At 45.0% G+C, this 12,837-nt stretch overlaps 1 protein-coding gene across 2 annotated transcripts in view; it reads left to right on the top strand.

Moving 5' to 3' along the window:
* Window positions 1-12,077, top strand: part of PBX3 (PBX homeobox 3) — a 206,131-nt gene extending 194,054 nt beyond the window's left edge. The window contains exons 6-9 of one of the 2 annotated variants that reach the window (XM_045790928.2): window positions 5,355-5,520; window positions 6,780-6,892; window positions 7,675-7,764; window positions 10,527-12,077. In XM_045790928.2, the coding sequence (XP_045646884.1) occupies window positions 5,355-5,520; window positions 6,780-6,892; window positions 7,675-7,764; window positions 10,527-10,619 (462 nt within the window). In that variant the 3' untranslated portion in view covers window positions 10,620-12,077. The remainder of the gene's footprint in view (window positions 1-5,354; window positions 5,521-6,779; window positions 6,893-7,674; window positions 7,765-10,526) is intronic. The other variant, XM_045790929.2, reaches the window with a different exon arrangement.
* The last annotated feature ends 760 nt before the right edge of the window (window positions 12,078-12,837 follow it).

Here is a 12,837-nt window from a genome sequence, read left to right as displayed (position 1 = left end):
ATAAACTTATAATGAAAAATCGTAGATGCTGACTTCAGAAATGTGCAAAGGACAAAATATGTGGGAGCAAAATACCTGATTATTCAAAATTTCTTTAGTGAATATTCCAGCAAAAAGTATGCCGCCCACTGTCACAGGACAGGTACCCCACTGGGAAGGCTGCCTCCCCTGGCCTCAGCTGTCCTCACTTGAACCCATTCCCCACTGCACTTCCCAGAAATCTCAGGCTCAGCCTTCTTCTTCCCTCCACTTCTCTTCCACTTAGTGAGGCCTTGCAGAAGGGAGGTGTGAGATGGCCTGCGGGGCGCCTCTTCAGGCTTTCCCTTGCCTAGAACATTCTCCCTTGTCCTGGTCGGTAGCCAGAGCCCAGAGCCTGCTGCTCCTTCTGGTGCCTTTACGCGCACCCACCCCCTGGTAGCCGTGCCGAACCCTGCCCCTCACTGTGCCCTCATTCTCCCCGGTGGGAATGGTCCCCTCTTGTTAGGCCTCCACTCTGAAGTCACATCTTTCAGAAACACTCCTTGGATCTCCGTTCCTCTTTTCCTTTAGAATCGATTCTCCTTCCTCTCTCACTACTCTGTTGTTTGTGCCAAAGAGCTTCTAAAGGTTTGTGCCTCTGAAATAAGCAGTCTCAGTAAAAATAGTGTTGAGTTGAGTTGAAGCTGAGTCCAGTTCAGAACCCCACCTTCGCTCAGAAGTCTCCTCCGACTTCCCAGACCTGCTGGCACTTCTCCCCCTCCAGGTCCCTGCTGCACATAGAGTCTGTACTGTACAGCTGGGCGTGTGAGCGCCGCCATCCTGCGATTTTTGCGAATTGTTCTGCGTGTCTAGCATCGTTTTATAGTCAGATGGCAAGTTCTGGGTAGGTGAGGTACATGTTTATTTGTTCTTTTGTCTCCTCATGACACATAGTACAGTATTGACCGTAATAGATACTCAGTAAACATCCCAATTGATATAAAAAAGGAAAAAATTGATGGGGAACCTTGGTGTTGAAATCTGGATCTATCACACTTTGCTGTCTGATTGTGGGCAACACGTGTAGTCTGGCTCTCTTGCTCCTTGGTCGATATAACATGGGTGATAGCAAGAGGTGACAGTCATCAGATAACTGCCATGGGCCAAATCATTAACATACCGAACAATTCGATGAGTTTGTCTGTTTTTTAGATTACGTATAGTATATAAAACATTTGACTTTGTAAAACCGATTGAGAGTCTGCTGCTGGATTGAGTTAGGGAAATGCATGGCTCTAGTAAATGGGTGAGACCGGAAGCTTTTCTGGCCACTTCTTGGCCTTGCATAAGGGCTCCAGAAAATCAGCAGCCTGCAGAATGTTCATTACTTTTTTCCCCAGTTGCCAAAGGCTCACATCAGGGGGCTGATAGCAGTGAACATGAGTAGAAGGAGGAGTGGACTTGTATTTTTATTTTCTCTTTTTTTTTTCTCATTTTTAATTGATCTTAAAATCTTGCCTGGCCCTTCTCCTTCTGCACAGTCCAGAGTCATGAATCCTCGATACGTGGCTCAAAAGAGAAGCACAGGACAGCATATTCCCTTTCTCTCCACCAGTTTCCTGCCTCTGTGTTTCAATTCTGGGACCAACCCACAGACCATTCCGGTTCAGAGACGGGGCAGGCTCTTCTCTGCTCACTGTCCGTGTGTACGGCAGGCTCCACTGTGAGAACCATGTAGGAGGGACGCACGGGATCCGTAGCTTTTGGTGCTTCCTACAGGGTGAGGCTGGAGATTCATTTGCGACGAATTGTGCCCATCTGTTTTTAAAAGGTGACAGAAATTCCCGAGGTTAGGTGTCGATTCATACATTAATTACACTGATCTTAGTTGCAGCGGCATGGTCTTAATAGCTGATTGCTGCAGTACCCAAATCTGCGATCTCGGAATGTGACGTGCATATTTAATTTGAGAAATAGGTTAACATTTTTAGATATTCATTTAGACGTGGTTATGCAGGTTAAACAGAACGTATGATCACTGCTTCTTTCGTTGCTTCCAATTAAACCTTGCTTGTTAGTTTAACCTCTAGGTAATCCCATCAAACAATTGGTGTCAAGGAAACACTGCCCACAGTAGCTTCGGATGAGTGGCCATTAATTTTAATTGCCTTGATATTAAAGATTAAGAAGTATTGGGACTAGCAGAATAGAGACGATCTGATGTCAAGCAAATCCACTTGCTAAAGCTTCCCCAGGCTGCTGGTGATATTAAAATTTTACTGTGAGAATTAAATAAACCTTTATTAGTGATGACTGTTGTGTGATTGGTCCAGGGGTATGCATAAACACAGGATTCTTGCATATCTAGAGATGAGACCCTTCAGTGGTACAGAGATTCCTCAATTATGAAACTGTTAATAAAGCTGTAATCTGATTTTCCAGGCTAGGTTTCATTAATGTATTATAGCTTCTCTGATTGTCAAGGTAATATTAACTACAAAGTACGGAATCCAACAGAGAATTGTTTAGAAGAGGAGAATTCTAAGATGGGCCTTTGTTGCTAAATTCAGAGTTGGGGAATTTTCATTAATTATACTTAAGAAATGCCAAATTCCCTCTCAGCCAGGAATATCTCCCTTTGCACTGTAGATATATTCAATATTTAACTCTTTGAAGGCCTGCCAGTCTTATTCAGACAAACTAGAGTGATGTATACTTGAAGGAGCTTTTTGTGAGCCGGCTCTCTGGGTCTGCCTCCTGCGCTGAGAACGTGCTTATGAAACATGAGGTAGTGTCTGAGAGAAATTGCTTTAACCAGCAGAATCAGAACGGATACGTTTACGGTCCTTTTTCAATCTTGAGTCAGAACTTTTGTTTTTAGAGTCCTATAATTCTGGTATGGGGACGGATCCTGACAGTCACTGAGGCTGACTTCTGCTGCTGCCGAAATCCCTCCCAGAGCATCCGTCTCTATGTTCTTGGAGGCCTGGGCCCCACATCAGCTCTGCCCCAATTCATCTCTGGCTTCTCCCTCTCCCCCAACCTCTACCACTGGTCTGTGGCAAATTCTGCCAGTGCCTCCCCACGATAGCTGCCCTCTCCGTGACTACTGCTCTGCCTGGGTCTGGTCTTCATTGTCTCCTCACCTGTGCACTCTCCTGGCTCTTCCTCCCACGGCCACATCCGTCTCAATGCTTATGTCCTCCTCCCCCACGCATATGGGGCCCCACGCATATGGAGCTCAAAGAAAGGAGGGCAGAGGCCAGTGGCCTAGTGGGGTTCAGTCCCTCAAGGCTGCTTGAGAACCTAATATTAAAACCATCTACGTGTTGGAACTAAGGCCGATGATTAGAAATGAGAGGGAACCAGAGCTTAGTTCCGAATAGAGAGCTGAATATCCGTTAGAATTGTGCAACGGTGGAATCAGGGACTTTGTAACGTAGGAAGTACCACGTCTCTCGAGGTGGAGGTGCTGTGAACACAAAGAGAAAAGAGAAGGAGGTGCAGGTTTAGAGGACACATGAATTCCATTTTAGACCTATTGTGTTGGAGGTTGTGGCAAAACACTTATATGTTAACATCTTTAAAATCAAGAACTGAAATTCTTCAAAGAATTTAGGGCTCGAGATGGAAATCTGGGAGCCATCCACACAGAGACAATGATTGAAATCAGTAATATGGATAAGATTGCTCAAGGAGAAGAGAGAAGAGGGCAAGAGCTGAGTTTTGGAGAACACACACACATACCCTGGCATATCAGACACTGCTGAAAGATCAAAGAAGGAGAGAGAAAAGGCCATTGATTTGGGACGGGTGTTATGCCTGTATAACCACGTCGGTCAGCCACCTAGCCCTTGAGATGAAGATTAAATGAGAAAAGGTATGCAAAGAGCTCTGCGTAATGCTTGACATGTAGGAGAGAGTCATTGAATGGAAGTTATAACCACTACTATTTGATATGAAGGAAGAACGTGATATATACAGTTCGTAAGGGGTGGGGGCGCATAATAGTGGAACAGCAACGGCTAGAAAGTCCTGATCTGTAGCATATTAATTCCTGATGAGTTTTGGCTTGTTTCTGTCTGATGACCTGTGCTCACAGCTGCTGCAAGGATCCTAGTGAGTGTGCCTGCGTGTGTGTATGTGTGCATACAGTGATTCCCCAGTATGAGACAGCATGTGGGCAGCAGCAAGGCCAACATTGTCTTCCTCATGTGGCTTCCTTGCCAGGGTTCTCTGGCTTCTTCTGGAAGGATGAGTGCCATAGGTTGAAGAATGAGAGTTCTATTTCCAAAGCAATTAAACTCTTGGCAGAGAAGGTCAGTAAGCGTGCCCACTCGTGTAAATTGGGTTGGAGGGCTCATACCACTCCTTATTTTTCCTCAAGGCCTCTGAGTAACTGTTCAGAATGAAACAGTGACCCACCCAGCCTGATACCACAGCAACATGCCCCTTCGACAGATTATTAAGAAATTATTGAAGAGTATTTTTAAACTGTTACTTTAACAAAAGGGAGGTCAGAGCCTTTTATATAGCAGGCGGGTACCTCTTTATAACCTGCTGTGGGGGTTTTCGTTTCTTTATATAGCTCGGCTCCAGGTGCCTGAACACGTCATGTAACTATGAGCAATGAGTCTTGGGCTGAAGTTTGGCTGTCAGTGAAATGTGATGAAATCTTCCTGTTGCCAAGTTCCTCTTCAGAAATCTCTTCCATTTGCACGAGCTGACATCATAAGTAGTGTGTAAAAGACATAAGTATATTCCACCTGATGAAATCAGAGCTGCTCCCCTGTATTTGCATTTGACCTTATTGGAATTCCTTGAATTTCAAGTTGTGACTTTCTCGTGTGGTAACTGGCCGAGCCTCAGCAGCTACCTTGGCAGACACAGAGAACCTTCTGAGACAGGAGACAAAGGGATTGTTCATCCATTATTAATTGATGTTACTCTTTTCAGCAGACCAAACACAATTCTACTGTCCAACTGCCAAAATCGTTCCAGATCCAAAAAGAAGAAGTCATTCCTTCACAAAAATTTATTATTTACCTAGTTTAACAAATGTTCCCTTTAGTTTTTCAGCCACTTTCAGGGGGACTGATCACTTATATACCAATTAGTATGTACCAACTGAGTTCTTTTTATGAACAGTGCTCCCGTCCTTTTTAGTGTTACTGTGGCTAATTCCAAGAAGTGGTGTTCTTCTGAGCATCGAGGTTGCAAACAGCAAAAGCAAACCCCGGAAACCGTGATGCGTTATCCACGGGCTGTGACTGCAAGCTAAGAATTGATGTCTCCCACGGTGTCCCCTTGGTGTCCAACAGTGATCATTGGAAGTTTGACTCTTTTTTCCCCCTTTGACCTCTCTTCCCCTTCACTCATGTCTCTGCACTTTGTAGGTATCCAACTGGTTTGGCAACAAACGAATCAGGTACAAGAAGAATATCGGCAAGTTTCAGGAAGAAGCCAACCTCTATGCCGCAAAGACAGCCGTGACGGCTGCGCACGCTGTAGCCGCAGCCGTGCAGAACAACCAGACCAACTCGCCCACCACGCCAAACTCCGGTGCGTACCGGCCGCTCGCTCCCTACGCGGCCCAGGCAGTCTTGTGCCGCGAAACCTTGTCCCACAGGCCGGGACACGGGAGCCATACTGAGGACCCAGTGGAGTTATAAAGGAAGATTTATATTAAAATGAGGGCTTATTCTAGGGCCGGGCGCATGCGTGGATGGCCAGAGTCTATAAACCCCCTGTTCATAACGAGTGCTACTCACTACTGGTAGATTCTGGAACCTTTATTTACACTTAATAGTGGTTTTTAATTCAGCAGTTACTCAAAGTGCTATCACTAATAATTATTTTAACTCTATTGTTCCATGTATCATTTTAAGGTCCGTAGTGGTCTGTCAAAGAATGAAGGCAATAGCAGAAGTGGGGAGGTGACCTGTGGCAGTGCGTAATGACGCTAGAGTGTTGGGGTACAACAGTGCGTTCCACCCACTATAGCTGCAGACTCCAGTCTGCTGTCCTTCTGGCAGGGCTTCAGCACCTGTGCTGACTTGGTAGGTGGTTAGCCGTGAGGGTGGTGACACCCAACACATGGATGCGGTATCTGCAATATCGTGGTACCTTCGGGCCACGTTTTATGTGACATTTGTGATGGAGTTAGAAACATCTGAAAATGATAGGGAACTTGAGTAACCATGAACAATGTGCAGCTAGCCCAGGCAGATGGACTCGGGAAGCAATTCAAGGCGCTTCTCTAAGGAAATCTTTTAAATATATCTTTAAAAATTCAGAAAGTGAGGGATTTTTGTTTCTTTGTTTTGTTATCTTTCTCCCACCCTCTCTCCCATCACCTCCCTTGCCCTAGACCCCTCACCCCCTGTTCTTTTGAGTGAAACATGAACAGATGAAAGTTGGGTAGAACGTATGGTAAGAAAGAGCTTCTGAAAAATGTTTCTTCTCCTCATAATTGTCCACCATGACAGTTAATGACGGTGAACTCATTTAATGACCGAGTCCTAGAGACACATGCCAGCAAGGGGGTGGCTCCAGGCCAGCTGCTGGGTGTTTTTCTATTTACTTGGATTTCCTCTTTGTTTCTTATTTGGGCTTCCCCATTGGTCGGACTTTCCTAGCTGCAAAATGAATCACAGGACCTACCTCTTTGGAGGGATTCTCCATCTTCTTAGAGCTGGAAATGCTTTATGTTGTACACAACCTTTCCCTTCCGTACCTTTTCACCTCTCCCTGCCTCTCGGTCTTTGAGGATTATGTGTGTAGCTCTCTGTTATTCAGCTACTTAACTCTTTCCTTTCCAGGTTCTTCTGGTTCTTTTAACCTCCCAAATTCTGGGGACATGTTCATGAACATGCAGAGTCTGAATGGGGATTCTTACCAAGGGTCCCAAGTCGGAGCCAATGTGCAATCACAGGTAGGAGAAATGCCCCAACTGGGGCCTTTCTGGCAGGGTAGGGTTTGGGCTCAAAACTCCATACTCTTACCCCATGGAAGTGGTCTGCACATCCATGCAGACCCTGTGCTGGGTGCTTCCAAGTGTGACCCATCTGCCCCACCGTTAATTTAATGAGAAGTCAAGTGAACAGTGACTTTTGATGATTCAAACCTGATAAACTTTGTGAATGCATTCGGCTCTGGCTTGAGCTCATGGAGAGGGTTGGGTGCATCTTACTTTTGTAACAACAGCAACAGCAACAAATTGTGTGTGCCAGTGGGTGTATGGTTTAAAAACATATTACTGTTTCATTTCTGAAATTTTTAAAGTCAGAATAAAAAAGAAAACCAAACCTGAGTTCTTAAAGTATATTTTCTCATCCTCCTAATTGAGAGCAACTACTTGTGTGTGTGTTTAGGTGTGTATGCGTGCGTGCATGTGTGCGTGTGTGAGAGATCGATCCAGTATGCATATTTATAAGTAGCTTTCACCCACAGCCACACACATTTCGTTGATGTAGACGAAAAGTTTGCATTGCCATGAAGATGTTATTGTTTGGCTGTTGCATGAAAAACAAAGATGTGTGAGTTTAAATATGCAAAGAATTGTTGAAATTCTGCCAGTCACATTTGATTGATAAATTTGTCTTTCATTGAAGATGCTAAACCCTCATGGCACACATAATTCAAATTGTTTCCTTTTGTAAATGATGATGTTTTAATAGATTTGGGATGACGAATTTTGTTTCATCTCACTTCTAGGTGGATACCCTCCGTCATGTTATCAATCAGACGGGAGGCTACAGTGATGGCCTTGGAGGAAACTCACTGTACAGTCCACATAATTTAAATGTGAGTACCCTGGGGAACCAGATTCAAAGAGCTGTAGGAACAGCGTCAGGTAAACAGTGACTAATAAATAAATTAATGGCCATTTGACTTGGCTTCTCATCTTGTTGGCAGGTGGGGAAGGCACCATTTTTACTGCACTTTTATTTTATGAACCTAAACACTTAATGTTACCCAGATGTCCTTTGAAGTCCTTACAGATGCCCAGAGTGGCTGGTGTTCTGTCAACAATAGGGACTCAAACGTCAGCCTGTTAAGATGCCTTCTCCTACTGGCTGTGCTATGTTCTAGGGAGATGGTGAAAAGCAGGTCATTTATCTCAGAATCAAGCAGCAGGAAACATTCCCAAACACAGCGCAAGTGAAGGGGGCAAGCCCCAGACAGATCAACAGACCAAGCTAAACAAAGAATTCTGTTCCTAAGAGCAAACTGGCTGCATTGTCCACGTGGGATGCGAAACATGTTTAGCAGTTTTAGTGGCCTCTCAATTTTGTTTATTTATGGAGGAAATCATTTTAGCTTGGGTAACCAATTCACCAAAACTTTACTTTTACCCCACACTGACATGGATGGAAAATGGCAGAATGCACAGGTCCGCCAAGGGCACCAGGGGCGGGAGGGAGGGGGGGTTGGGTCATCAGGGTGGATCTGGGGAGGGCAGTAGGGGACAGAATCTGGGATTCCAGACTTAGGGAGGAAACGAACTGCCCAAAGGAAGGGGGTAGAGTCAGGGGGAAAGTGGACAAAATTCTCCCTTTTTAGGGCCTTGGCTTGCCGTGAGAGTAAATATTAATGATCGAAAAAGTGATTGAGGATGTTCAATTGTAAAGGGAAGAAAGGACCATTAAATACTCAAATCTTTTACATTTGAAATGTCAAATCTTTCTTTTTGGGTTTATAAATAACTCATAATAACCCACAACAAACCATATAAAAAGCCTTTTAGTTGCATTTCTCCTTTTTCATTTAAGTGTTTTGAAATGCTTCAGAGAATGTGCGATATCCTTATCAACATGATAAAATATGAAACTGTGATTGCCTGCAGCATTTTACAGACATGAATTCCATCTTCACTGATGAGGCTTGATAAGGCGCTGTTGTATAATACAGGGCATAATCTCAAACCACCAGAGGAAGGATTAATTTATTTTGAAAAAAAGAATGCTTGCTGACAACCTCTCCTCCAGCTGCCACGCTGGGTAAAAATATTGTACATTTGTTGTTTATAAATTTGGATAAAAGAGGAATGATGTTTACTTCAGATGGAATATCTTTAGACTTGTATCTGTGTAAGAGTTTCTCTTTTTCTAAGTAGATTTTCCTACCTGAGGGGTAAAAACAGCTTACCGTTTAGATAGAGAAAGGGATGCCTCAGAGTCCCACCAACACACGTGAGCATGTCACCATCCCACCTGCACAACCGAGACTTTGGACACGCATCGCCACGGCATTATCTTCTTCCTAGCCGGAATTTGATGTGCCTCAAGCCTGGAAAAGCCTTTTCCCTTCGGCTCTGGCCATCTCTGCGGGGTTGTGCGGTGCACCCCCCCTTTCTCTCGGTCCTAGAAGGAGGAAAGGTGCCTTCCGTGCCCCATGGTGCAGTCAATCAGAAGACAGGGCCCCCTCTAAGAACAGCGACGCTGCGAGAGGGGAACACGCCCCCAGGCACGAAGCTCACCGAATAGCCGCATCCGGGCTGGGCTGCGACTCTAGGCGGAGTTCCCGGTAGCCCTGGTGACACAGGCCTCCAAGAAGACATTTTGGTTGGACTCTTGGAAGAAGTTGCAGACGGGTGTGAAGGAGGCAGGGGGACCGCGTGACCCACACCGACACTGGTGTGGGAGGTCCGGGTCCGGGGCAGCATAGCGGGAGGCTGGTGGGAGCCGCAGGCGCTGGGTGTCAGCCAGCTCCCCCTCGCCTCCTCTCCAGAAAGGCCCGCCCCGTCACTTCCACTCAGTGTTCCCCAACTCACAGGCCCAGCACCTCCCTCTTCTTGACTGACATAAAAATATGTAGCGACAAGCTGTCTGCCACAGCAGAAATCTGATCAGACATTGATTTCAGCAATTGCCTCTATAGGCCAGGACACCAGGCGGGTTTGTTTCTGAGCACTGTTACTGCCGGTGCAGGTCTGAGGCAGGAAGGGCCAGCGGCTTGTGAAAAGCGGTAGCAACATCCCGAGTAGGAGCCCCAGTTAGAGATAATTGGAATACAGATTTGAATAGTGTGCTTCTCCGCAGTTCGTGCATTTTCATTCCGGACGATGCTGTTTGGAGGGAAATTCCGGCCTTCATTTTCCAAGGGTTACAGTAGCTGGCAGCCAGGCGCGCGTGGAAAGAGGGCGGGCAGCTTCTTCTCTGTGGAAACGAGGATGAAGCTGGGCTGAAGTTTATACTTCGTGGAGCCCACGGTCTGGCTGAGGCATCGCATCGAGCTTCTCCACCGCTCCCTTCTTAAAAGATTTCTTTCCGAGTCACTCTTATTTTTGCAGCAGATCAAAGGCCGAGCCGCGTGCCAGCTTGAGGCTCGCTGAAGCCCTCCTTCAGCGAGCTGATTTATTGCCAAGCCTCTACTTGGTGGGATGGATTTGTTTTACATGCATTTAATCCCACTTTAACACATGCTTCAAACTCCTGCCAAAGTGGGTTTAGAAAATACATTTTGCTAATGTAGCTTTGCTCTCATGTTGTCATCTGGGTATTTTAAATTGGGGAGTAGAATTAATATGGAGCCGTGCACCCGTTGAACTGTGTTTCTCCTTTCAGGCTAATGGAGGCTGGCAGGACGCAACAACTCCGTCTTCGGTGACTTCCCCTACAGAAGGCCCGGGAAGCGTGCACTCTGATACCTCTAACTAATCTCTGGCAACGCTTTTCTCTGAGCTGACATGCCTCGATAAGTGCATTCAGAGCAATAGGAGGAAAAGGAAAGCGTTTTTGTAGCCCACCATCTACAGCTTTACTGTAAAACCTTGTCTTATTAGAGAACTTGGTAAATCAGTTTTTTAAGGAATCATAATCATTTGTATTTATACTTAAAAACACACAATGTTAAAAAAGCACTTTATCCAATTAGGCCAAGATTTAACATTGTTGACAGTCCTGTAGCTATTTTATCATAATTTATTATCAATATTTTACATTAATGGTCTCACAGTTGCCAATTACTTGGCCTTAAGGGTAAAAAGTACAATATATGCTAAACCTCAATCGTTAAAGCAGATGCAAAGATTCACCTCACCTAAATTGAATTTCTTGCGTATTTCCATCGCGAACTTTGATTGTCTTTCTTTCATATCGCTAATGGGGTTGGAATAAAGGAGCTGTTTGGCTATCTCTGTTAACGATGGTTTGTTTAAGAATCTTGCTGGTCACGTTTGTGTTTCGATCTCTTACGTTATAATCAGATCAGAGACTGGTAGCATCTTTTCTCTCTCTGGAAGCACCAGTGCCCAGAGTCTGCTCGGTAATTAAATTACGGATCCAGATTGTTCTGAGAGATGAAGATACTTGCTGCTGATAGGGGTGAACGCGAGATCCGTCTGGGGTTGTACGGTGTGCGCTGCGTGCTGCACGGGCTTGTCAAGGTTTGCTACGTCCTCTGGGCATCCCCAAGGGCCCCGCTCTCCGGAGTGTTGTATATAGTGTAGCAAAAGAGTATTTATACATCTCACCAATCAAAACACAGCTTTATTACCTCATGCGAACTCATACAAACCAATAGAATTTCAACATGTTCTGTAGCTTAGAGTGCTCACTTTACTACCTCTGAACAATACTCACGCTGTAGTTTGTCTCTTTCTTACCTTTTTGCATCTTGTAATTAACTCTTTGTTTCCCTTCATAAAATGTAATGTACATTGTAATCTTTTAAAAGAAAAAAAAAATCAGGGTTGCATTTGCAACTTTTAAAAAAACCGAGAGTGGAAACATTGGGTCTTCAATGAACACAGGATCAGTAGAACTGTTGTAAATACTGAGAAAGCATTTTGAATGTTCTTCATCTTGTTACTAATCCATGCAAAAAAGAAAAAAAGAAAAAAAAGCAGCGCCGATTGTGATGCATTCAGAGTCCAGTATTCGGTACTGTATATTTCACCCTGTGCGCTGGGGTCCCCTCTCCTTCCTCTCTTTTTGTATTGTATGCGATTCTGAAACTGATTGAGTCATGAAAATAATTTGTGGCGGTGATTCTAATGTATTAAAAATGTTTCGTGTTCCTTTCTAACTGGATTACACCCTGGATTGAAAAAGTCTTCCTCGTGGTAGCTCTATGTAGTTTCAAACATGAATAAACTTTTTGCTTTCATGATTAAATGTTGCAATGTCTTAACTCCACCTCCATGTGAGCCAGCCAGGGCAGGCAATGCAAAAAGCCTGCCCAGCACCAGGCCGGGACGTGTCCAGGTGGCCCCGTCACAGAGGGACTTGGAAATAGCAGGGAAGCAGGGACTGGAGGAAGAGCCGCTACCGACAGACTGCTGTCTCTGTGCGGGCTCCTGGCCAGCTCCTGGACCGTTGTTATGCGTCCTTCCTTGGTCCCTGTGTTCTAAGAACCCACAAGGAAGGTATCATCCCCGCTGGCAGAGATTAGGGAAGTAAAGCTCATACAAGTTACGGGAATGCCACAAGGTCACAGAGTTTTGACAACAAGGGGCCTCGCTTTGAACCCGGGTCTCTCTGCCCCAGGAGCTCACACTCTCTGACCTGATGATGCCCCTGGCGCTCGTTAGATGGAAAGACCTTTCTTTGTAATTTATTAAAAGAATAACCAGTCTTGTCCCCTTCACTTCGTTTCATAGCTTCTGTGAGATACCAGTTAAGAACAAGCAAGAGTTCCTCGAAAAAGAGTGAGCCTCAGATTGCCACTGAAAAAACCCCCAAAAGCTTCACACCCTCTCTAAACATACCCTTTAAAACTCTAGACTGATAAAATGTTAGACCAGCAAGAAATCCTTTAATTAGATCAAACATTGTTTTTGTTTTATTAAAATAGCTAGGAGTCCTATATGTTTACATACACCTCTGTCGCGAATACCTAAATCTTTATGATGAAAGAAGTGGATAGCGGGTAATT

This window comes from Ursus americanus, chromosome 18, assembly GCF_024610735.1.
Source record: "Ursus americanus isolate L20-20 chromosome 18, mUrsAme1.1.p, whole genome shotgun sequence".
Lineage (NCBI taxonomy): Eukaryota > Metazoa > Chordata > Mammalia > Carnivora > Ursidae > Ursus > Ursus americanus.
The sequence above is the reverse complement of the archived record's forward strand: the minus strand, read 5'-3'. Positions and strand labels throughout refer to the sequence as shown.